General features: G+C 42.3%; 1 protein-coding gene across 8 annotated transcripts in view; it reads right to left on the reverse strand.

Annotated features, from left to right (window-relative positions):
• The window catches only part of LOC104590874 (uncharacterized), a 94,480-nt gene that overhangs the window by 13,968 nt on the left and 53,980 nt on the right, over positions 1 to 26,532 (reverse strand). For all 8 annotated transcript variants that reach the window (XM_088894790.1, XM_088894792.1, XM_088894791.1 and 5 more), the window contains one exon: positions 1,858 to 2,008. In XM_088894790.1, the coding sequence (XP_088750916.1) occupies positions 1,858 to 2,008 (151 nt within the window). The remainder of the gene's footprint in view (positions 1 to 1,857; positions 2,009 to 26,532) is intronic.

Here is a 26,532-nt window from a genome sequence, read left to right on the forward strand (position 1 = left end):
AGAGATGCCCAGGTAAGGGTATATTTTTCAAGAACAACAATCACATGAAGGTGGAGGTTTATACTGATGCAGATTGGGCTGGGAGTGTTGATAACAGAAGGTCTACCTCAGGATATTGTGCCCTTGTGGGAGGAAACCTTGTCTCCTGGAGAAGTAAGAAACAAAGTGTTGTCTCCCGGTCAAGTGCTGAAGCAGAATATAGGTCCATGGCCAATGGAGTGGCTGAAATCCTATGGCTAAGATCTCTACTTGAGGAGTTGGGTATTGAGTATGAGAAGCCCCTGATGCTGTACTGTGATAATCAAGCCGCCATTAATATAGCACATAATCCAGTACAGCATGACAGAACCAAACACATTGAAGTTGACCGCCATTTTGTGCGAGAGAGGGTCTCATCTCAAGAAGTATGCCTCCCTTATATCACATCCAGTATGCAACTAGCAGACATTCTTACTAAAGCCGTATCAAGAAAGAAGCTAGAGGCGGATCTATCCAAGTTGGGAATGATGAACATATATTCCCAACTTGAGGGGGAGTGTAGAGAACATTGATGTGGGCCCCACAGCTGTGGTCCCACTCTGTCCGTAGGGTAGAATGTATCTAGTCACAGCTGTGGTTATTTTGCTATTCTGTTATTTCTAGTTTCAGTTTTATATTGTTTGTTATTTGTTAGCAGTTATGATGTAAACACCAAGGGCAGATATGTCCTTTCATGTAACTAGCATAACCTATATATATTAACTTAAAGTGGAGGGCAGAATATTGACATTCTGTTCTTCTCCTCAAAATCTGTGTTCTATTACTCTTCCATCACTCTTTCTTCTACATCTTCTTCACTTTCTCTTCTCATCGAACCTGAAATCTCTTAGTGATCAAGACTGAATAGCAGTCTTGAAAACCTACAAGAAGCATGGATTCTTTTGGTTCTCCTTCAATAAATGAATAAACTTCCACTAGGATGGACAGAAAAACCAATCTATGATCAAGGACAAAACAGAGAAAGTTGAGAGAATAACCGAAGAAGCATGGGTTTCAAGAGACCTTAATCCAGAAGCAAATTGCTTAGCTAGATCAGGGATGGAAATGGAATTTTTGTATAGCAAGAGCTCTTTACCTACTTTTTGTCTTTGTATTCGAGGCATACACATTCCAGTGCATCAATGTACATGACTCTCATATACAAGTTATATTTCTATCAAAAAAATGATGATATTTTTTTTTATCAGTAATAGAAACTTTTCGTTAATTAAATTTACAAAGTTATTCAACATAGGAAAACCCAAAAAAAAGCAAAAACCTAATACATGAAAAGCCACCAAAGGAAAAAACCAAAGGATCATAGCCCAGCTATCTCCCCAAAAACAAAAATTACAATTCAGCCCAGAAAACCTAATTTCTATTTACCCCTTTCTTAGCCAAAGAATCAGCCATGCCATTTGCCACCCTACTAACCCATTGAACCGTAATTTGCATATTCCTGATCAAGCATTTGAGGGTCCATTTGGTTCACAGTTGGAATCGGAATCGAAACCAGAATCAAAATCCCTTGGAAACGGAGTCAGAATAGTCTATTCCACTCACCTGTTTGGTTCAGATGGGAATTGGAATTGGCTGGAATGGGATTCTCATTCCCAAGGGAGGGGGAGGGAATGGCTATTCCTTCAAATGGAGGAATGCCATTCCATCAGGAATAGGAATAGGAATAGGATTCCATTATTGCAATTCTGCCCAACCAAATGGTTGGAACCAGAATGAGCCATTCTGATTCCAATTCCACCCCTATTCCTGCAAACCAAACGGACTCTCAATTACAAAAAAAAGGCTAATAATTGAAGCAGCAAGATAAATGCAAATTACCTCTTGAGCGACAACTAAAGCAGTTTCATGTAATCTTCCATCAAAATATGCAAGCCTAGCTCCTTTTAATGCTGAAAACAAGCTGGTTTGTGAAAGTTCACTTGGAACCATGGGAGGGTATCCCGGTGTGTGAATACAAGTACGGGTCTTCCTGAAAGTATTACTCAATCTCAAGTCAAAGAAGATTAAAATTCCCAAGGATGTCTTTTTTTTCTGCTATCTGTGAAAAAATAAATTAATAGCTTAAATTATAGAAGGCTTGTCAATAAAAAAGTCTCAATCATGTGAACAATTTGATCCCTGACAATATAAGTAATTATTAAGTAGCAGTTGAGGTTAAAATTGGAAGTTGAATGAGAAAGTGATATCCGGTCAAGAAGAAATTGTTAAGACATTGTATGGATGGCCACTCTTGGTGAAGGGATGAGAGATCCATCATATGGATGGCCAAACCCTGCAGGAAGGTTGGGCGAAATTTCAAAAATTTCTCTCTCTCCCATGTGGGAATCACATTCCTATTTTAGAAAACTGCATTTTCAAGGATCAATCTTGAACCTAAACCGGACCAGATCTGAAACCAAAAGGGAGTGGAGGGTTATACCTGATACGAAGTAACAATAACCTCCAATGAAGGTGTTCACGCCCAAGGAAAGATCCAAAGACTGCTTCCACCGAAGATGACACGGTGCAGGATGAAGCAGAATCAGCAAGATGGCTCTTTAGCAAGAACCTAATTCTTTAGCAAGAATCTGATGGAGGGCTAGTGAGCACGACTTCTAATTATCTTTTCTGCCAAAAGGTAATATCAAAAACACTTCTTGATCGCTCCCATAGGTGGAGATTGAACTGGTATGGCGGCAGGAGCAGGAGAGAGCAAGAGCAGAAGACAGAAGCAATCAAACTGTATGCTGTCCTCTCTCTTAAATCAGTAGACTGATTGATGAACTAGAGGTTCGCCATACTCCTCTATTTATAGCCTTAAAGAGAGGTTCTCCTAATCCCATTAAGAGTTTCCTAATCTAAATCTTGTATTTGGATCTGGACTCTCTTTAAGAGATAAGGATAACCCCTTATCTTATCTGTAGATAAAGATCAGCCCTCCTAATCTAATTAGGAGTTTCCTGATCCAAATCTCTATTTGGATCTGGACTCTCTGAGTGGATAGGGACAACCCCTTATCCTATCTGCTGATCTAAATCCCAGAACTGCCCCTCTTTAATTAATCTCATTAAGCCAGTTCGAATTGGGCTTTAGGCCCATTAAGTCTATGTGCTCACTTACCCTCCAAACTGCTGCCCAGTTGGATATCCTTGTATTGCGTGGGACCCAAACATTGATCTACACATCAGCCACATGGGTTCAGCCCAACCTCTGTTACAAGGCCTGGCCGAATTCACTATAAGAGATGGTGAACCCCTGAGTCCATCACCATGGACTCTTAATGGGCCCAACATTTACACTAAATGGTCATTGGGTCAAGCCACCTTATAAAAACCCAAGGATTGTGGGCAGATGCAAGATTAGCCCATCAAGTATTACCCTCAATGGTCTTACACTTAACCTCTCAGCCCATAATGATCAAACACTGCCTGACAAGAGAGGACCTCTCCCTCGGCTGCAAGGTACAATGCTGCACTCTCTACTCACATGGATCCCGGGAATTAAAACCTTTTGCAAACATTTTGAAACCATAATATATATGTATATCTCTATATAAATATATTTTGCAAAACAAATTTCAATGGTTGAAATCGACTGCCGGTAGTTTTGGTTTCCATCAGAGAGAGCGCATCCCCGATCATTCACTTTGTCCGACAAAGGGGCTGATCTTGTCACTATGATCACCCACTCAGATGAATTCTCGGACTGTCCCAACATACCCAGGTTTGGACCCCCTCTAAGAATCTCAGTGATTGGCATATCAAAGACAGCCCAATCCGACACCTAGTGCAGTATCATAATCGAGTCTAGAGGTCAGGTGTAACATTCCAGTTTTGCCCATCTATCTCCAAGGTCCAGGGCAACACTAGAATTCTGGTCCAGTTCAGGGTTTCAAGAAAACCCATACTGCATGTACCTCAGGTCTCACCCTGGTAGCTGAGACAAGCCATCCCAACCAACTTGGCGGCACATTAGTGTCAGCCTTGGCAGGATAAATCTCCCCAGATCTATCCAATGGCTGTGAAGATTCTAAACTAACACGAGTCTCATATGTGTCCAATTTAAGGGTATTACACAGAAACACACCATAATAACATGAATCAAATATGTACTTTATTCATTTACATTAAATGTCATAATGTACATCATTCTGATTGGAGCTAAGCGCATACATTGTCTAACACTTGGTTAATGAGGCAATCCAATGGTTGAAAAGAAGGTTTGAACAGGGGGAAATTAGGAGGGTTGTTTTCTCAATGGATAAATCTAAAGCCCCAAGACCAAATGGATTTACAATGGCTTTTTATCAAGATTGTTGGAAACTTTGAAAGATGAATTGTGTGATGTGTTTAATGAGTTCGCAGAAAAGCACATCATTAGCCCAAAGATCAATGCTAGCTTCTAGCTCTTATCCTAAAGAAGCCTAATGTTAGTCACCCAAAGGATTTTAGACCCATTACTTTAGTGACCAATATCTACAAAATAATAGCCAGTGCCCTTTAATTAAAGTGATATTGCTTTCCATCATCAATAAATTTCAAGGGGCTTTCACATAGGATGGGCAGATCTCTGATCAAATACTCATTACTAGTAGATGTATTAAGAAGTTGAGGAGGTCAAAGTGTTAGACAGTTTTGTATGCCCTTAGCTTCAATCAAGAATGATGTACTTTATGAATTTATTGTAAACGAATAAAAGTACATATTTGATTCATTTTCCCTTGGTATGTTTCTGTGTAATACCCTTAAACAGGACACTTAATGAGACTCGTGTTAGTTTAGAACGTTCACAACCAGTGGATCGGTCTAGGGAGAGCTATCCTGACAAGGCTGACACTATAGTGCCACCAAGTCGGTTGGGGTGGCCTGTCTCAGCTGCTAGGGTGAGACCCTAGGCACATACAGTGTAGGATTAATAGAACCTTTGAACCGGACCAGATTTGAAGTATTGCCTTGGACCTTGGAGAAAGATGGGCAAAACTGGAAAGTTACACCTAACCCCTAGACTCGATTATGATACTACACTAGATGTCGGATTGGGCTGTCTTTGATGTACCAATCAGTGAGATCCTTAGCAAGGGTCAAAACCTGGGTATGTTGGGACAATCCGAAAATTCATCTGAGTGGGTGATCATAGTGAAAGGATCAGCTCCTTTGATCGAACAAAGGTAATGATCGGGGATGCACTCTCTCTGATGGAAACCAAGACTGCCGGCAACCGATTTCAATTGTTGTGATTTTGTTTTGCAAAATATATTTATACATAAAGATATATATATATATATGTTATGGTTTCGAAATGATTTGCAAAAGGTTTTAATTCCCGGGATCCATGTAAGTGGAGAGTGCAACACTGTTCCTTGCAGTCGAGGGAGAGGTCCTCCCTTGTCGGGCAGTGTTTGACCATTATGGGCTGAGAGGTTAAGTGTAAGACCATTGAGGATAATACCTGATGGGCTAATCTTGCATCTGCCCACAGTCCCTGGGTGTTACAAGGTGGCTTGTGCCAGGGACCACTTAGGGTAAGTGTTGGGCCCATAGAGCCCATAAGATGGGTTTCAGGGGGTGCACTGTCCATAATAGTGTATTCGGCCAGGCCTTGTAACAAAGGCTGGGCTAAACCCATGTGGCTGATGTGTAGATCAATGTTTGGGTCCCACACCATACAAGGAAGCCCAACTGGGCAGCAGTTTGGAAGGCTAATTGAGTACATAACCTTAAATGGGCCTCAAGCCCATTTCGAACTGGGCTGATTTGATCAGTCAATTAAAGGGGCGAATTCTGAAGTGGATCAGCTAATGGGATTGGGCTTAGACCCTATCCACTTAGAGAGTCCAAGATCTAAATGAGATTTAGATCTGGAAACCTCCTAATTAGATTAGGAGATGGCTGATCTGATCTGCAGATAAGATAAGGATTATCCCTTATCACTTAAAGGGACTTCTAACCCAAATATGATTTGGATTAGCAACTCCTAATCTGGTTAGGAGCTGATCCCTTTAAGATTATGAAAGAAGAAAGGGACGGATATAGTTTTTGTGATTGAGGTTCAATTCTCTTCAGAGCAAAGAAATCACAGAAAGAGAAATTTCCTGCATACTGCAAATTCTCTCCTGCCGCCTCCTTCCTGTCATTGCCATTCCTTTTAGTTCGATCTCCAGTTCTTGGGAGAAATCAAGATTTGATCTTGATTCCAATCTTTTGGGAAAAGATTGGTTGGAGCTGTATCCACAAGCCATCCAATTGATTCTTGCGAAGGGTCAAGTTCTTTTGGAAGAACGTTGCTGATTCTGCTCCATCCTTCACTGCGCCATATTTAGTGGGAGTAGATTTTGGATCATTCCTTGGGCGTGAACACCTCCATTGGGAGATATTGATTCTCTGTATCAGGTATATCCTCTCTCCTACTTCTTTTGGTTCAGATCTGATTTGGTTCTTGATTCAAGATTGATCCTTGAAAATATGTTTTCTGAAATAGGGAATTCAATTCCCTGCAAAGATGGGAGAAATTTTTGAAATTCGCCCTATCCATTTCGCAAGATTTAGGCGTCCATGAGATGGATATCCCATCCCTTCAGAGCCATGGTTCAAATCTTGAATCAATTTAATTCAGATCTGAACCTGCGCAAATGGGCAGAAGGTGTTCTACCTGATTTGCGCAGATATGGGTTTTGGGAAATTTATTCCCAAAATTATTGGGCGAATAATCTGAAATTAATTTTATATAAATCTGATTATTGTTTAGAATAGTTCTTTATGATTTTCTTGATTTATGGGTTGTTCATACAAGAGATCGAATTCTTGGTTTGCGCAGGGAACCTGCAAGATTTGCAGTTTCTTGATTTATTCATTACATTTGGTCTGTAAATATTTTTTTTTTAGACTCAATGTATTAGGTTTTCGATCTGATGTAATTATAAGAGAAATTAGGTTTTTCTATTTAATTTAATTTTGGATCGAAGATGGCGGCACAAGGAAGGAGATTTTGCAGATGGGACATTCGCTACTTGCGATTTGCAGTTTATGAAACTGCATTCTGTGATCTAACCTTTGTTTTGCAGGATGGATTGTACGGACAGCCCTGGATTAACTGATTCTTGTTTTCTTTTATCAGTTCTTTAATTTCAGATTATTTTCTTGAATTAAAGATTTAATTAAAGATCAAACCCTAGACCTATTCGAACCAAGATTGGTTCAAACTGCATTCTGTGATCTAACCTTTGTTTTGCAGGATGGATTGTACGGACAGCCCTGGATTAACTGATTCTTGTTTTCTTTTATCAGTTCTTTAATTTCAGATTATTTTCTTGAATTAAAGATTTAATTAAAGATCAAACCCTAGACCTATTCGAACCAAGATTGGTTCAAATTGTTTGGACCGAATCTAGGGTTTATTCAAGGCTGAAAGTCAGCCCTAATTTTCCCACAAATGGGCCTAAGGATTGATGTTTAATTAAATGGTTAATTCGGCCCAACCTGTAAGGCCTAGTTTTAAACTGTTAAAACTGCCAAAAGCCCACTTTAAAGGAACAAGCTATATGGGCCGAACTGGGTAACCTTGATTCAGCCCATATACCTAGATGATGTTAACTGTTAATATTATGAATTAAAATGGGCTTCAAATGGGCTATTACAGATAATTAATTGATTGGATCAATTCCTCCCTGCATGTGATGTATGGATGTGTGTGATGTGCTACGTTCATGGACCATAAGTGCTTGGCCCATGCAGATTTAATAATGGCTCTTGCGCACACCATGGCTGAATGCACATCATTGCCATGGTGTCCCTACTGGTCATTTGATGACCTTCCTCAATGGTGGGCCCCACACCTCCTGAAGAGGTTACGTGCGGAACCCTAGCCGATTTAGGCCCACCGAAATCTGGCTTTGTGAAAGTCAGTGGGAGCCACTCTGGTTTGACCTAAAATAAACTAGGGCATAATTCTTGTTCCCTCCATTAAATATGAGTGCATGTGATAGGGAGATTCATATGATGAATCCTCTAAAAGCCTTCAATCATTAGCATGAGGATGGGTCATTCAGTAATGAGGAAATGCACCAGAAAATGGGCTATCCATTTGTTGTTGGGCTTGTCTAAGTGTTTCATAATATGATAGGGGCGTCATAGACCGATGTGGGAGGGGCTTCACCAGAAAATGGGGACTCTCTCACGGTACCTTGGCGTTCACGAATATGATGGGTAAGCACTCACTGGACAGAAATGTTTACTTGAAAACGGCTCTAAACCTTGTCTGGAAGAGGCCAAAGGGAAAACTCGTATGATGAGTGGATGTGATCCTTCACAGAAAGGTGGTGGGGTTTTGCAGCTGAAACAATTGGCTCCATGCACCCTATGTGGTTTCCCACATTTCCAGAGACAAGTCGCTATCTCCGTCCTTGAGCAGGAGGGAAAACTCAGAGATGAAACAATGAGAATGGAACATAGATTAAAATTCATATCTATGACTTGAACATGAATCAAATAAGGTTGTGGACTGATATTTGCTGTTTTATCAGAAAATGGCAAACGGACAATTTGCAAAGCTTCTTGACGACAACAAGCTTAAGGGCCCAAACTATGCCGACTGGTACCGTAACCTAATGCTGGTTTTAACATCTGAAAAACTGGACAAGGTAGTCAAGTCTCCTGCCCCGGAACGTCCGGGTGATAGGGCTTCTGAAGCCCATAGGAGAGAATTCCAAGAATGGGAGGATAAAAACTCCCTAACCCGCTGCTATGTCGTTGCATCTTTGGACAACTCAATACAGAGGCAGTTCGATCAGATTGAACTCGCTAAGGACATATTGGACAGTCTGAAAACAATGTATGAAGAGCAGAACCGTTCTACTCGGCAGAAGGTCTTGAAAATGTTCATGACCGCTCAGATGTCCAAGGGGCAGAAAGTTCACGACCATTGTCTTCGGATGATGGGTTACATTAACGAGCTGGAAGCCCTTGGATCCGGGCTAGATCTTGGAACTCAAGTAGATGCCATTCTGAACTCCTTGCCCTCTTCCTTCAATGGGTTCATATTAAACTACAATATGAACAAGCTGAATGTCAGCGTCCAAGAGCTGAGCAATATGTTGCAAAGGGCCGAGGACTTACTTAAGAAGGATGAGCCTGTGGTGATGCTTGTTGAAGCTAACAAAACGGGCAAGAAAAAGAGGAAGGCAAAGAAGCCTCAGAAGAAGACTACCAAACCCAAGAAGCAGAAGAAGGACAGGACAGCAGATGCATGTCACTTCTGCAAACAAACCAGCCACTGGAAGAGGAACTGTCCTCAGTACCTGGAATCCAAGAAAGGTAATTTCGAATCTTGTGTCATAGAAACCAACTTATTGGTGACTTTTGCGTCCTGGTGTATTGACTCTGGGGCTTCAACTCATGCGTGTTGAAGGGATGAGAGATCCATCCTATGGATGCCCAAAGATTGCGGAATAAGGGGCGAATTTCCCAAATTTATCTCTCCCTTCAACTGGGAATCGTATTCCTATTTAGAAAATCATATTTTCAAAGATCAATCTTGAACCATAAACTGAACCAGATTTGAACCAAAAGGAGTGAGAGAGGATTATACCTGATACGGAGAAATACTATCTCCCAATGAAGGTGTTCACGCCCAAGGAAGGATCCAAAATCTGCTCCCACTGAAGATGGCGCAGTAAAGGATGGAGCAGAATCAACAATGTTCTTCAAAAGTGTTAGACAGTTTATGTATGCCCTTAGCTTCAATCTGATTTGATGTACTTTTGTTATTTAGTGGAAATAAAAAAAGTGCATGTTTGATTCATGTTGTTTGGTTTAATTCTGTAAAAAACCCTAAAACTGGACATTTATAGAGATTCATGTTAGTTTTAAATGTTCACAGCCGTTCGATAAGTCTGGGGAGATTTATCCTGCCAAGGCTGATGCTGGTGTGCCACTAAGTGTTGGAATGGCCTGTCTCAGCCACTAGGGTAAGACCCGAGGCACATGCAGTATGGGATTACTTGAATCCTTGAACCGGACCAGATTTCCAGTCTTGCCCTGGACCTTGGAGATAGATGGGCAAAACTGGAAAGTTACACCTGACCCCTAGACTCGATTATGACACTTCATTAGGTGTCGGATTAGGAGTTGCTAATCCAAATCATATTTGGGTTAGAAGTCCCTTAGTGATAAGGGATAATCCTTATCTTATCGGCAGATCAGATCAGCTATCTCCTAATCTAATTAGGAGGTTTCCAGATCTAAATCTCATTTAGACCTTGGACTCTCTGAGTGGATAGGGTCTAAGCCCAATCCTTTTAGCTGACCCACTTCAGAATTCGCCCCCTTTAAATGACTGATCAAATCAGCCTAGTTCGAAATGGGCTTAAGGCCCATTTAAGATTATGTACTCAAAAAACCTTCCAAACTGCTGCCCAAGTTGGGCTTCCTTGTATGGCGTGGGACCCAAACATTGATCTACACATCAGCCACATGGGTTCAGCCCAGCATTTGTTACAAGGCCTGGCCAAATGCACTGCTGAAGACAGTGTACCCCCTGAAACCCATCAAATGGGCTCTATGGGCCCAACACTTACACTAAGTGGTCCCTGGGCCAAGCCACCTCGTAACACCCAGGGACTGTGGGCAGATGCAAGATTAGCCCATCAGGTGTTATCCTCAATGGTCTTACACTTAACCTCTCAGCCCATAATGATCATACACTGCCCGACAAGAGAGGACCTCTCCCTCGGCTGCAAGGAACAGTGTTGCACTCACCACTTATATGGATCCCGGGAATTAAAACCTTCTTGCAAACATTTTACAAACCATAATATATATACTTTTATATCCTATATAAAATATATTTGCAAAACAAATCTCAGCGGTTGAAATCGGCTGCCGGCAGTCTTGGTTTCCATCAGTGAGACTGCATCCCCGATCATTACCTTTGTCCGACAAAGGGGCTGATCCTGTCACTATGATCACCCACTCAGATGAATTCTCGGACTGTCCCAACATACCCAGGTTTTGACCCCCGCTAAGGATCTCATTGATTGGCACATCAAAGATAGCCCAATCTGACACCTAGTGCAGTATCATAATCGAGTCTAGGGGTCGGGTGTAACTTTCCAGTTTTGCCCATCAATCTCCAAGGTCTAGGGCAATACTGGAAATCTGGTCCAGTTCAAAGATTCAATTAATCCTACACTGTATGTGCCTAGGGTCTCACCCTGGCAGCTGAGACAGGCCACCCCAACTGACTTGGTGGCACCACAGTGTCAGCCTTGTCAGGATAGGTCTCCCCAGACCGACCCACTGGCTGTGAACATTCTAAACTAACACGAGTCTCATTAAGTGTCCAGTTTAAGGGTATTACACAGAAACATACCAAGGGAACATGAATCAAATATGTATATTCATTTACAATAAACTCATAAAGTACATCATTCTGATTGAAGCTAAGGGCATACAAAACTGTCTAACACGTGTAACTCACTGCAGGGGTTCAATGTAAGCAGAAGGCTGAATGATGGAGAAGTGATGCTCTACTTGGGGACTTCTGCAAGCGTTGCAGCTACGGCAATAGGCACCGTAGAATTAAAATTTAGAGAAGGAAATATTGTACTTAAAGATTGTCTTGTACGTGGGGATAAGATCACCTTTTTGGTCTTGTACGTGGACGATATCCTACGCATTGGGAATGATGTAGGAATGTTGATTTCGGTCAAGGTAAGGCTATCACAGCAGTTCTCCATGAAAGATCTTGGAGAAGCTTCATACATACTGGGTCTTCGACTCTATAGAGATAGATCGAAGCGGATAATTGGATTATCCCAAGCTGCTTATATTGACAAAATTGTCAAAAGATACAGCATGGAAAACTCCAAGAAAGGAAACGTTCCTTTCAGGCACGGAGTCACTCTCTCCAAGAAGATGTCTCCCAAGACTTCTGAGGAGATTGAGAGCATGAGAGACGTTCCCTATGCCTCAGCCGTAGGGAGCATCATGTATGCCATGCTGTGCACTCGCCCGAACATAGCTCAGGCGGTGAGTGTGGTAAGCAGATTCCAAGCAAACCCAGGGCAGGTGCATTGGACTGCTGTGAAGAACATATTCAAATACCTTCGAAGGACAAAAGAGTTTTGTCTAGTATTTGATGGTAGTTCACTGCAAGTTCTAGGGTATATTGATGCCGATTTCCAGTCGGATCCGGATGATAGAAAGTATACATCTGGGTATGTTTTCACGATAGGATCGTGTGCTGTTTGCTGGAAAAGCAGCAAACAGGGGTCCACTGCAGACTCCACAACCGAGGCCGAGTGCATTGCCGCAAGTGAAGCTGCCAAGGAAGCCGTATGGATGAAGAAGTTCATACACGAATTGGGAGCGATTCCATCCAGCACATCACCCATCCCGTTGTTGTGTGACAACAATGGAGCGATCGCCCAGGCTAAAGAGCCTCGGGCTCACTCGAAGTCAAAGCACATCGAGAGAAAGTACCATGTATTACGGGAGATCGTTGGTAGAGGGGACGTCCTAATTCAAAAAGTAGCATCAGCGGACAATGTGGCAGACCCATTGACTAAGCCACTGACACAGAAGGTGTTTGAGAAACACGTGGAAAGTATGGGACTCCGGCTTGTACCAGATTGGACCTAAGTGCAAGTGGGAGCTGTTAGACAGTTTATGTATGCCCTTAGCTTCAATCTGATTTGATGTACTTGTTATTTAGTGGAAATAAATAAAGTGCATGTTTGATTCATGTTGTTTGGTTTAATTCTGTGTAAAACCCTAAAACTGGACATTTATAGAGATTCTTATTAGTTTTAAATGTTCACAGCCGTTGGATAAGTCTGGGGAGATTTATCCTGCCAAGGCTGATACTGGTGTGCCACCAAGTGTTGGGATGGCCTGTCTCAGCCACCAGGGTAGGACCCGAGGCACATGCAGTATGGGATTACTTGGATTCTTGAACCGGACCAGATTTCCAGTCTTGCCCTGGACCTTGGAGATAGATGGGCAAAACTAAAAAGTTACACCTGGCCCCTAGACTCGATTATGACACTTCACGAGGTGCTGGATCAGGCTGTCTTTGATATACCAATCAGTGAGATCCTTAGCGGGGATCAAAACCTGGGTATGTTGGGGCAGTTTGAGAATTCATCTGAGTGGGTGGTCATAGTGACAGAATCAGCCACTTTGTCGGACAAAGGGTAATGATCGGGAATGCACTCTCTCTGATGGAAACCAAACTGCCGGCAATTGATTTCAATCGTTGGAATTTTGTTTTGCAAAATTAATATACTTATATTTATATATATGTACGGTTTCAAAATGTTTGCAAATGGTTTTAATTCCCGGGATCCATGTGAGAGGGAAGTGCGGCACTGTTCCTTGCAGCCGAGGGAGAGGTCCTCTCTTGTCAGGCAGTGCTTGATCATTAAGGGCTGAGAGGTTAAGTGTAAGACCATTTAGAATAAACCTGATGGGCTAATCTTGCACCTGCCCACAGTCCCTGGGCTTTTATAAGATGGCTTGGCCCAGGGACCACTTAATGTAAGTGTTGGGCCCATAGGGTCCATATGATGGACTCAAGGGGTTCATTGAGTTTTTCAGTGAATTCGGCTGGGCCTTGTATCAAAGGCTGGGCCGAACCCATGTGGCTGGTGTGTAGATCAATGCTTGGGTCCCATGCCATACAAAGAAGCCCAACTGGGCAGCAGATTGGAAAGTAATTAGACACTGAACACTTAATGGGCCAAAAGCCCATTTCGAGGTGAGCTGATATGATCACCCATCCATGGGGCGAATTTGAGATTGAAGTTAGTAAAAGGATTGGGGCTTTAGCCTTATCCACTCTTAGAGACCAAATTCAAGTTAGATTTGAATCTGGTAACCTCCTGATAAGATCAGGAGTAAGCTGACTCTATCTGCAGAAAGGATTAAGATTATCCCCTATCCAAATACTGATTTGGATTGGGATAACTCCTAAAAAGGAGGTTTCTTAATCAAGAAGAAAGGAGGAGAAAAACTAACCAACAGAGAGAGAAAAACAACAGATTTCGAACCAAGAAAAATCGCAAGAAGGGTTCCTGCGAATTGAGATAAAATCTCATACTCTCCAGAAAAAGAGAAAAGCAGTTCAGCCTTTTCGTTTTTGGAGTTCTCCTCCTGTCGCCGCCATCTGCTTTTTCAAGATTAGATCTTTGCAGAAAAGAAAGTCAAGAATTCTGTTCTTGACATCAGTCTTGCAAGAAAGACTGGAAAAGATTCAGTGTTTAGTACTTCCAGAGGATTCTTGTGAAGGATCTAGTGTGTAGGACGCACCCTGCTGGTTCTGTTCCATCCACAGCTGTGTCATCTTCAGCAGGAACGGATCTTGGAGCATTCTTTGGGCGTGAACACCAACTTTGGGAGATACTGCTTCTCCGGATCAGGTATATTCCTCCCATTTAATTTTTGGGTGCAGATCTGGTTTGATTATGGTTCAAGTAGGATCCTTGAATATTATATTCTAAATTTAGGGAATATGATTCCCAATTGGGAGAAGGTAGGAAATTTTTTTTTGAAATTCGCCCACCCATTCCGCAACCTTTATGGCGTCCATTGGATGGATCCTACCATTCTTTCAGTGGTATCAGAGCCATAGGTTCGAATCTTGAACCAAAAGAAAATCAGATCTGACCCTACGCAGATGGATAGGTGTTTTTTCAAGATTTGCGCAGATTGTTTTCTTCTTTTCAAGAAACTGTTTCTTGTTAAGGGTGATTGATCTGAAATTAATTTTTATTAAATCCAAAATTTATTTAGAATTGTTCTTTATTTATTTTTGATTCAATGGACTGTTCGAACCTGGAGATCGCAGTGCAGATTTGGCGCAGATGGTCTGCGCACCCTTTTTTCCTTTTCTATTTATTTATTTTATTTAATTCGGTCTGTAAATAATTTTTTTTTTATTTTTAGACTGAATGTATAGGATTTGATCAAGAATGTAATTAATAGAAATAGGATTTCTGTTATTTTTCTTGATTAAAGGAAAAGGAAGAAGAAGGCGGCGCTGGAGATTTGCTGTTGGAGAAATCGCTTTCTGCGATTTGCAGTTTGTGAAACTGCAACCCTTGTGATTAACCTCTGTTTTGCAGGTGGTGCGAACAGTCCATAGATTGATTTGTGATTGTTTGAAATCAAAATTATTAATTTCAGATCTTTCATGAATTAATTCTTGAATTGAAAATCAGTTTTGGATCCTCTTGGACCAGATTGGACCAAAAAACTGTTTGGACCGAATCTGGGGTTCGAAAGGGACTGTTTTTCAGTCCATATTTCTCACATTTATTGTTCCAAATCTGATGTTCAATTATAGGGATTAATTCGGCCCACCTGTAAAGCCCAGTTTTAAAGGGTTAAAACTACAAAAGCCCGTTATTGTGAGATGAGTTGTATGGGCCGAACTGCTCTCTGCGATTCAGCCCATACACCTATTAGACATTAATTGTTAATGACTTAGATTTTAAATGGGCTATTCGATGGGCTTTACAGCAATTAATTGATTGGATCAATTCCTCCTTTACATGTGATGTTTGGATGTTTGATGTGCTGCGACCATGGGCCATAAGTACTTGGCCCATGAAGACTCGTTAGTGGCTCTTGCGCACACCATGGCTGAATGCACATCATTGCCATGGTGTCCCTCAAGATCATTGGATGATCTCTCTTCGCTTGGTGGGCCCCACAACCCTGAAAAGGGATGCGTACGAAACCCCTTGCCGATTAAGGCCCACCAGAAATCTGACTTTATGAAAGTCAGTGGGAGCCACTCTGGTTTGACCTAAATTAATAATAGGGTGTAATTTTGTTCCCTCCAGCAAATATGAATGCATGTGATAGGGAGATCCATACGATGGACTCTCTAAAGGCCTTCCGTCATTAGCACAATAATGGATCCTTCAGTAATGAGGAAACGCACCATAAAATTGGGCTATCCATTTGCTGTTGGATCTATTAGAGTGTTTCATAAGATGATAGGGGCGTCATAGACCGATGTGGGAGGGGCTTCACCAGAAAATGGGAACTCTCTTACGGTACCTTGGCGTAACCTGAATATGATGGTTGTGCACTCAATGGACAGAAAGGTTTACCTGAAAACGGCTCTGAACCTCGTCTGGCAGAGGCCAAAGGGAAACTCATTTGATGAGTGGATATGATCCGTCACAGAAAGGTGGTGGGGTTATGCAGCTGAAACAGTTGGCTTCACGCACCCCATGTGATTTCCCACATTTCCAGAGACACTTCGTCGTCTCCGTCACTGAGAAAGGAGGGAAATCTCAGAGATGAACAAATGGGAATGGAACATAGATTAAAAGCCATATCTATGTAGGTAACATGAATCAAACTAAGGTTGTGGACTAATGATTTTGCTGTTTTATCAGAAAATGGCAAACGGTCAATTTGCAAAGCTTCTAGACGATAACAAGCTTAAGGGCCCAAACTATGCTGACTGGTACAGAAATCTTATGCTGGTCCTAACTTCCGAAAAGTTAGACAAGGTAGTGAAAAATCCTGCCCCGGAACGTCCGGGTGATAGGGCTTCTGAGGCCCGTAGGAGGGACTACCAAGATTGGGAGGATAAGAACTCCCTGGCCCGCTGCTTTGTCATTGCCTCATTAGACAACTCAATACAGAGGCAGTTCGATCAGATCGAACTAGCCAAGGACATATTGGACAGTCTAAGAACAATGTATGAAGAGCAGAACCGTTCTACTCGACAGAAGGTCCTGAAATTGTTCATGACCGCGCAGATGACCAAAGGGCAGAAAGTTCATGACCATTGTCTCCGGATGATGGGATACATTAATGAACTTGAAGCTCTTGGATCCGGGCTAGATCTTGGCACGCAAGTGGATGCCATCCTAAATTCTTTGCCCTCTTCCTTCAATGCATTCACCATGAACTACAATATGAATAAACTGAATGTCAGCATTCAGGAACTCAGCAATATGTTGCAGAGAGCCGAGGATTTACTCAAGAAGGATGAGCCTGTGGTTATGCTTGCTGAAGCTAACAAATCGGGCAAGAAAAAGAGAAAGGCAAAGAAGCCTCAGAAGAAAACTACCAAACCTAAGAAGCAGAAGAAGAATAAGGCATCTGATGTCTGTCACTTCTGCAAGCAGACCGGCCACTGGAAGAGGAATTGTCCTGCCTACCTGGAATCTAAGAAAGGTAACATCGAAGCTTGTGTCATAGAAACTAATATGTTAGTTACTTCTGTGTCCTGGTGTGTTGACTTCGGGGCTTCAACTCATGCGTGTAACTCACTGCAGGGGTTCAAAGTTAGCAGAAGGTTGAGTGAAGGTGAAGTGACATTATTCTTGAGAACAACTGCAAGTGTTGCAGCTGCGGCAATAGGAACCGTAGAATTAGTTTTTAAAGAAGGAATACTTGTACTTAAAGATTGTCTTTATGTACAGAACTTGAGAAGAAATTTAATTTCTGTTTCAAAATTGTGTGCTGATGGATATACTGTTTATTTTAGTAATATGATTACTGTTAAACGGAATAATAAATTCATCGCATGCGGGGAACTAGAGAATGGTCTCTATGTTCTACATCCTTCTCTGGAAACTAACTTAACCGAAACTACGTCGGTCGAAAATCCCAAGAAAAGGAATCGTGATACAGTAAGTCCCACGTGCCTCTGGCATTACCAACTTGGCCATATCGGTATTGACCGAATCACAAGGCTGGTAAAGGATGGTCCTTTGGATTTTCTAACCGTAGAAAATCTTCCCACTTGTGAACCTTGCCTTCAAGGTAAGATGTCTAGGCGACCATTTGACGGTAAGCCTGAAAGATCTGAAGGCACACTTGACCTAATACATTCTGATGTATGTGGTCCCCTGAATGTTAGGACACGGAATCAACACGTGTATTTCATCACCTTTACAGATGATTTTTCACGATATGGTTACGTGTACCTAATGAGACATAAGTCTGAATCATTTGAAAAGTTCAAAGAGTTCAGGCAGGAAGTCGAGAAACAGTTAGGGAGAGAAATTAAGGCCCTTCGATCAGATCGAGGTGGCGAGTATCTCTCTGACGAATTCAGGGACTACTTGAGGGACAATGGGATAGTGTCACAACTAGCTCCTCCTGCTACACCTCAACTCAACGGTGTTTCAGAGAGGAGGAATAGGACCTTGTTGGACATGGTCCGGTCGCTTCTCGTACACTCACAATTACCCACGTCCTTTTGGGGATACGCATTAGAGACTGCTATCTATGTGCTGAATCGGGTTCCAACCAAATCAGTTCCGAAAACTCCATATGAACTTTGGACCGGAAGGAAGCCAAGTGTAAGACACTTGAAGATTTGGGGTTGTCCTGCACACGTTAAAAGAACAAGTGCGGACAAGTTGGAATCTAAAACCAGTCGTTGCCTGTTTATAGGCTACCCAAAAGATTCGGTGGGTTATCTATTCTATGACCCAAGTGAGCAGAAAGTGTTCTGCAGTCGAAACACCCTTAGAATCCGATTACATCCTGGACACTCATCGTCAGGAAATAGTTCTTGATGAGGAGAGCTCAGGAGCAGTGGGAGATGTCCCACAAAATCCAGGTAATGATCAACCTAGAAGAACCACCCGGGTATCCAGACCACCAGTCCGATATGGCTATGACCAGGATAGTTACCTGGTGGAAGCCTTGACTAGTGAAGAGGATCCCGTGACTTACGCGGAAGCTATGTTAGACATAGACTCCCAGAAGTGGGTGGAGGCCATGAGAGCTGAGATGGACTCAATGGAGACCAACGGAGTCTGGACTCTAGTGGATCCGCCCTCTGGGGTAAAAGCAATTGGTTGCAAATGGATCTACAAGAGGAAGAAGGGCCCCGATGGCAGGATTGAGACCTTTAAAGCTCGTTTGGTGGCGAAAGGGTATACTCAGAAAGAAGGCATCGACTATGAGGAAACCTTTTCGCCCGTGGCCATGCTTAAATCCATTAGGATCCTGCTAGCTGTAGCTGCGTACCATGACTAAGAGATTTGGCAAATGGATGTCAAAACAGCGTTCCTGAATGGAGATCTTAGTGAAGATATCTACATGCAGCAGCCGCAAGGCTTCATTGTTGTTGGTTAGGAACACATGGTATGTAAACTTAATAGATCCATATATGGACTTAAATAGGCTTCTAGGAGTTGGAACATCCGTTTTGATTCTGCGGTCAAAACGTTTGACTTTGAGCAGAATCCGGATGAGCCCTGTGTTTACAGGAAATCCAGTGGGGATAAGATCACCTTTTTGGTCTTGTACGTGGACGATATCCTACTCATTGGGAATGATGTAGGAATGTTGACTTCGGTCAAGGTATGGCTATCACAGCAGTTCTCCATGAAAGATCTTGGAGAAGCTTCATACATACTGGGTCTTCGACTCTATAGAGATAGATCGAAGCGGATAATTGGATTATCCCAGGCTGCTTATATTGACAAAATTGTCAAAAGATACAGCATGGAAAACTCCAAGAAAGGACACGTTCCTTTCAGGCACGGAGTCACTCTCTCCAAGAAGATGTCTCCCAAGACTTCTGAGGAGATTGAGAGCATGAGAGACGTTCCCTATGCCTCAGCCGTAGGGAGCATCATGTATGCCATGCTGTGCACTCGCCCGGACATAGCTCAGGCGGTGAGTGTGGTAAGCAGATTCCAGGCAAACCCAGGGCAAGAGCATTGGACTGCTGTGAAGAACATACTCAAATACCTTCGAAGGACAAAAGAGTTTTGTCTAGTATTTAATGGTAGTTCACCGCAAGTTCTAGGGTATACTGATGCCGATTTCCAGTCGGATCCGGATGATAGAAAGTCTACATCTGGGTATGTTTTCACGATAGGATCGTGTGCTGTTTGCTGGAAAAGCAGCAAACAGGGGTCCACTGCAGACTCCACAACCGAGGCCGAGTACATTGCCGCAAGTGAAGCTGCCAAGGAAGCCGTATGGATGAAGAAGTTCATACACGAATTGGGAGTGATTCCATCCAGCACATCACCCATCCCGTTGTTGTGTGACAACAATGGAGCGATCGCCCAGGCTAAAGAGCCTCGGGCTCACTCGAAGTCAAAGCACATCGAGAGAAAGTACCATGTACTACGGGAGATCGTTGGTAGAGGGGACGTCCTAATTCAAAAAGTAGCATCAGCGGACAATGTGGCAGACCCATTGACTAAGCCACTAACACAGAAGGTGTTTGAGAAACACGTGGAAAGTATGGGACTCCGGCTTGTACCAGATTGGACCTAAGTGCAAGTGGGAGCTGTTAGACAGTTTATGTATGCCCTTAGCTTCAATCTGATTTGATGTACTTGTTATTTAGTGGAAATAAATAAAGTGCATGTTTGATTCATGTTGTTTGGTTTAATTCTATGTAAAACCCTAAAACTGGACATTTATAGAGATTCTTGTTAGTTTTAAATGTTCACAGCCGTTGGATAAGTCTGGGGAGATTTATCCTGCCAAGGCTGATACTGGTGTGCCACCAAGTGTTGGGATGGCCTGTCTTAACCACCAGGGTAGGACCCGAGGCACATGCAGTATGGGATTACTTGGATCCTTGAACCAGACCAGATTTCCAGTCTTGCCATGGACCTTGGAGATAGATGGGCAAAACTAGAAAGTTACACCTGGCCCCTAGACTCGATTATGACACTTCACGAGGTGCTGGATCAGGCTGTCTTTGATATACCAATCAGTGAGATCCTTAGCGGGGATCAAAACCTGGGTATGTTGGGGCAGTTTGAGAATTCATCTGAGTGGGTGGTCATAGTGACAGAATCAGCCACTTTGTCGGACAAAGGGTAATGATCGGGAATGCACTCTCTCTGATGGAAACCAAACTGCCGGCAGTTGATTTCAATCGTTGGAATTTTGTTTTGCAAAATTAATATACTTATATTTATATATATGTACGGTTTCAAAATGTTTACAAATGGTTTTAATTCCCGGGATCCATGTGAGAGGGAAGTGCGGCACTGTTCCTTGCAGCCGAGGGAGAGGTCCTCTCTTGTCGGGCAGTGCTTGATCATTAAGGGCTGAGAGGTTAAGTGTAAGACCATTTAGGATAATACCTGATGGGCTAATCTTGCACCTGCCCACAGTCCCTGGGCTTTTATAAGATGGCTTGGCCCAGGGACCACTTAATGTAAGTGTTGGGCCCATAGGGTCCATATGATGGACTCAAGGGGTTCATTGAGTTTTTCAGTGAATTCGGCTGGGCCTTGTATCAAAGGCTGGGCCGAACCCATGTGGCTGGTGTGTAGATCAATGCTTGGGTCCCACGCCATACAAAGAAGCCCAACTGGGCAGCAGATTGGAAAGTAATTAGACACTGAACACTTAATGGGCCAAAAGCCCATTTCGAGGTGAGCTGATATGATCACCCATCCATGGGGCGAATTTGAGATTGAAGTTAGTAAAAGGATTGGGGCTTTAGCCTTATCTACTCTTAGAGACCAAATTCAAGTTAGATTTGAATCTGGTAACCTCTTGATAAGATCAGGAGTAAGCTGACTCTATCTGCAGAAAGGATTAAGATTATCCCCTATCCAAATACTGATTTGGATTGGGATAACTCCTAAAAAGGAGGTTTCTTAATCAAGAAGAAAGGAGGAGAAAAACTAACCAACAGAGAGAGAAAAACAACAGATTTCGAACCAAGAAAAATCGCAAGAAGGGTTCCTGCGAATTGAGATAAAATCTCATACTCTCCAGAAAAAGAGAAAAGCAGTTCAGCCTTTTCGTTTTTGGAGTTCTCCTCCTGTCGCCGCCATCTGCTTTTTCAAGATTAGATCTTTGCAGAAAAGAAAGTCAAGAATTCTGTTCTTGACATCAGTCTTGCAAGAAAGACTGGAAAAGATTCAGTGTTTAGTACTTCCAGAGGATTCTTGTGAAGGATCTAGTGTGTAGGACGCACCCTGCTGGTTCTGTTCCATCCACAGCTGTGTCATCTTCAGCAGGAACGGATCTTGGAGCATTCTTTGGGCGTGAACACCAACTTTGGGAGATACTGCTTCTCCGTATCAGGTATATTCCTCCCATTTAATTTTTGGGTGCAGATCTGGTTTGATTATGGTTCAAGTAGGATCCTTGAATATTATATTCTAAATTTAGGGAATATGATTCCCAGTTGGGAGAAGGTAGGAAATTTTTTTTTGAAATTCGCCCATCCATTCCGCAACCTTTATGGCGTCCATTGGATGGATCCTACCATTCTTTCATAGAAATAGATCGAAGGGGATAATAGGATTATCCCAATCTACTTATATTGACAAAATAGTCAAGAGATATAGCATGGAAAACTCCAAGAAAGGAAATGTTCCTTTCAGGCATGGAGTCAATCTCTCCAAGAAGATGTCTCCAAAGACCTCTGAGGAGATCGAGAGCATGAAAGACGTTCCCTATGCCTCAGCCGTAGGGAGCATCATGTATGCCATGCTATGCACTTGTCCTGACATCGCCCAAGCAGTGAGTGTAGTAAGCAGATTCCAGGCCAACCCAGGGCAGGAGCATTGGACTGCTGTGAAATGCATACTAAAGTACCTTCGAAGGACAAAAGAGTTTTGTCTAGTATTCGATGGTAGTTCACTACAGATCCAAGGGTTTACAGATGCGGATTTCCAGTCGGATCCGGATGATAGAAAGTCTACATTTGGATATGTTTTCACGATAGGATCGTGTGTTGTTTGCTGGAAAAGCAACAAACAGGGGTCCACAGCAGACTCCACAACCGAGGCCGAATACATTGCCGCAAGTGAGGCTGCCAAAGAAGTCGTGTGGATGAAGAAGTTCGTTCATGAGTTGGGAGTAGTTCCGTCCAGCACATCACCCATTCCATTGTTGTGTGACAACAATGGAGCATTGCTCAAGTTAAGGAGCCACGAGCCCACTCGAAGTCGAAGCACATCGAGAGGAAGTACCACATACTGCGGGAGATTGTTGGTAGAGGGGACATCCTGATTCAGAAGGTAGCGTTAGTGGAAAATGTAGCAGACCCATTGACGAAGCCACTATCACAGAAAGTGTTTGAGAAACACGTGGAAAGCATGGGACTCCGGCTAGTACCTGATTGGACCTAAGTGCAAGTGGGAGCTGTTAGACAGTTTTGTATGCCCTTAGCTTCAATCAAGAATGATGTACTTTATGAATTTATTGTAAATGAATAAAAGTACATATTTGATTCATGTTCCCTTGGTATGTTTTTGTGTAATACCCTTAAACTGGACACTTGATGAGACTCGTGTTAGTTTAGAATGTTCACAGCCAGTGGATCGGTCTGGGGAGACCTATCCTGACAAGGCTGACACTGTAGTGCCACCAAGTCAGTTGGGGTGGCCTGTCTCAGCTGCTAGGGTGAGACCCTAGGCACATACAGTATAGGATTAATAAAACCTTTGAACCGGACCAGATTTCCAGTATTGCCCTGGACCTTAGAGATAGATGGGCAAAACTGGAAAGTTACACCTAACCCCTAGACTCGATTATGATACTGCACTAAATGTCGAATTGGGCTGTCTTTGATGTACCAATCAATGAGATCCTTAGCAAGGGTCAAAACCTGGGTATGTTGGGACAATCCGAGAATTCATCTGAGTGGGTGATCATAGTGAAAGGATCAGTCCCTTTGTCGAACAAAGGTAATGATCGGGGATGCACTCTCCCTGATGGAAACCAAGACTGCCGGCAGCCGATTTCAATTGTTGAGATTTTGTTTTGCAAAATATATTTATATATAAAGATATATATATGTTATGGTTTCGAAATGATTTGCAAAAGGTTTTAATTCCCGGGATCCATGTAAGTGGAGAGTGCAACACTGTTCCTTGCAGTCGAGGGAGAGGTCCTCCCTTGTCGGGCAGTGTTTGACCATTATGGGCTGAGAGGTTAAGTGTAAGACCATTGAAGATAATACCTGATGGGCTAATCTTGCATCTGCCCACAGTCCCTAGGTGTTACAAGGTGGCTTGTGCCAGGGACCACTTAGGGTAAGTGTTGGGCCCATAGAGCCCATAAGATGGGTTTCAGGGGGTGCACTGGCCATAACAGTGTATTCGGCCAGGCCTTGTAACAAAGGCTGGGCTGAACCCATTTGGCTGATGTGTAGATCAATGTTTGGGTCCCACACCATATAAGGAAGCCCAACTGGGCAGCAGTTTGGAAGGCTAATTAAGTACATAACCTTAAATGGGCCTCAAGCCCATTTCGAACTGGGCTGATTTGATCAGTCAATTAAAGGGGCAAATTCTGAAGCGGATCAGCTGATGGGATTGGGCTTAGACCCTATCCACTTAGAGAGTCCAAGATCTAAATGAGATTTAGATTTGGAAACCTCCTAATTAGATTAGGAGATGGCTGATCTGATCTGCAGATAAGATAAGGATTATCCCTTATCACTTAAAGGGACTTCTAACCCAAATATGATTTGGATTAGCAACTCCTAATCTGGTTAGGAGTTGATCCCTTTAAGATTATGAAAGAAGAAAGGGGCGGATATAGTTTTTGTGATTGAGGTTCAATTCTCTTCAGAGCAAAGAAATCACAGAAAGAGAGATTTCCTGCATACTGCAAATTCTCTCCTGCCGCCTCCTTCCTGTCATTGCCATTCCCTTTAGTTCGATCTCCAGTTCTTGGGAGAAATCAAGATTTGATCTTGATTCCAATCTTTTGGGAAAAGATTGGTTGGAGCTGTATCCACAAGCCATCCAGTTGATTCTTGCGAAGGGTCAAGTTCTTTTGGAAGAACATTGCTGATTCTGCTCCATCCTTCACTGCGCCATTTTCAGTGGGAGTAGATTTTGGATCCTTCTTTGGGCGTGAACACCTCCATTGGGAGATATTGATTCTCTATATCAGGTATATCCTCCCTCCTACTTCTTTTGGTTCTTGATTCAAGATTGATCCTTGAAAATATGTTTTCTGAAATAAGGAATTCGATTCCCTGCAAAGATGGGAGAAATTTTTGAAATCCGCCCTATCCATTCCGCAAGATTTGAGCGTTCATGAGATGGATATCCCATCCCTTCACAAAATGTAAAGGTTTTGGGTGCAAGATGAATCTTAAAAAAGCCTACAATTAGGTAGACTGGAACTTTCTTGTTGAGGAAATGAAAAATTATGGAATTGAGCAGAAATGGTGTAACTGGGTGTATGGATGCTTAAAATCTTGTCACTATTCTCTAAGCTGAGAATCAATCTTGACAAGAGTTGTATGCAGTGATTAATCTGAAGGAGGGGGGAATAGATTCTATTGTAACTTATCTAGATTGTTCTTTCACCAATTGATCTTTGAGGTGTGCAAAGAGATTAGTAGGATACAAGAGGAACCATATTTCAATGGGAGGAAAAATTACTTTGATGAAAATTTACACTTCCCAAACCAACTATTAATCTATAAGTCTACTGAAATCTCCCCCAACAACTATTTTCTTTACATTTAAAGTTCTTCCCAATCTTAGGCCTTGCAATTTGTGTATCAAGAGTTCAAAATGATCAAAACTTATATCATTTACCATTTTGTCAGAACCTGTGGGAGAGCAAAGAAGAGTATGCCAGGAATCTTTGTTGGTCAATTTTTAGAGATTGTTGTAGGGATTGGATGTTTTGTTTGTTTTTGTCTATTTTCTTTAGGTGATTTCTCATCACCTAGATTTTTATAATAACATTTTAAGTTTTACTAATTTTTTTTTATTATAAAAAAACAACCCTATGGAAAGAGGCAACTGCTTCTACATTCCACTCTTAAGTATGTCTTCAATAGAAAAGGGATCAAAGATCTTTAGGCCTTGTTCGCATCTCGGTAAATGACTTACTTGGGTAAATGCACTTATCTGGGCAAATGTTTCTTGGGAAACACTTACCCGGATAAGAGCACTTACCAGTGCTCTTTTATTCCCCAGGAAAGGTGTACAATGATCAATTTATCCAAAAAAGTGACATTATTGAAGACAATATTGTCCCATCACATAATAGCAATTTTTGATGCACATGGGTAAGTAATTTACCTACGTCTGAGGAGAGTATTGCTTCCCCAGGTAAATCAGCTGCTCGGGAAACATTCTTTTCCATGGAACCCACTAACACTAATACCAGAAAACTATTAGAATGGTTAATGTTTAATGTAGTATGTGTCGCACAGATGTCTTTTTACTTTTTAATTTTGTTGCCCTATATATATTAACGAGAACTGGTGCTGCCAGTGTAGTTGTTGCTCTCTAATCTCTCTCTTCTCTTCTCCCTTTCTCTCTTCCCTCTCTCCTCTCTTCTTCCTCCATATTTTCTGCCCTATTTTACTGATACGGTATCAGAGCAAGATTACTGGGCATCAGAAGTTTCTTCTCCTTCTTCTTGCTGTCTTCTACAGATTGGGATCGAGAAAACCTTCCTACGAATGGTATGTCAGAAGTTTTTTTTTGTTTCGCTCTTTCTCTTGGTCGTGTACCAAGGAAATCTATAAAACTAAGTTGGTCGGATGCTGTGAGAAGGATCTGTGATT

The sequence above is a fragment of the Nelumbo nucifera genome, chromosome 1, assembly GCF_055504915.1.
Source record: "Nelumbo nucifera cultivar China Antique chromosome 1, China Antique-T2T, whole genome shotgun sequence".
Classification (NCBI taxonomy): Eukaryota; Viridiplantae; Streptophyta; class Magnoliopsida; order Proteales; family Nelumbonaceae; genus Nelumbo; species Nelumbo nucifera.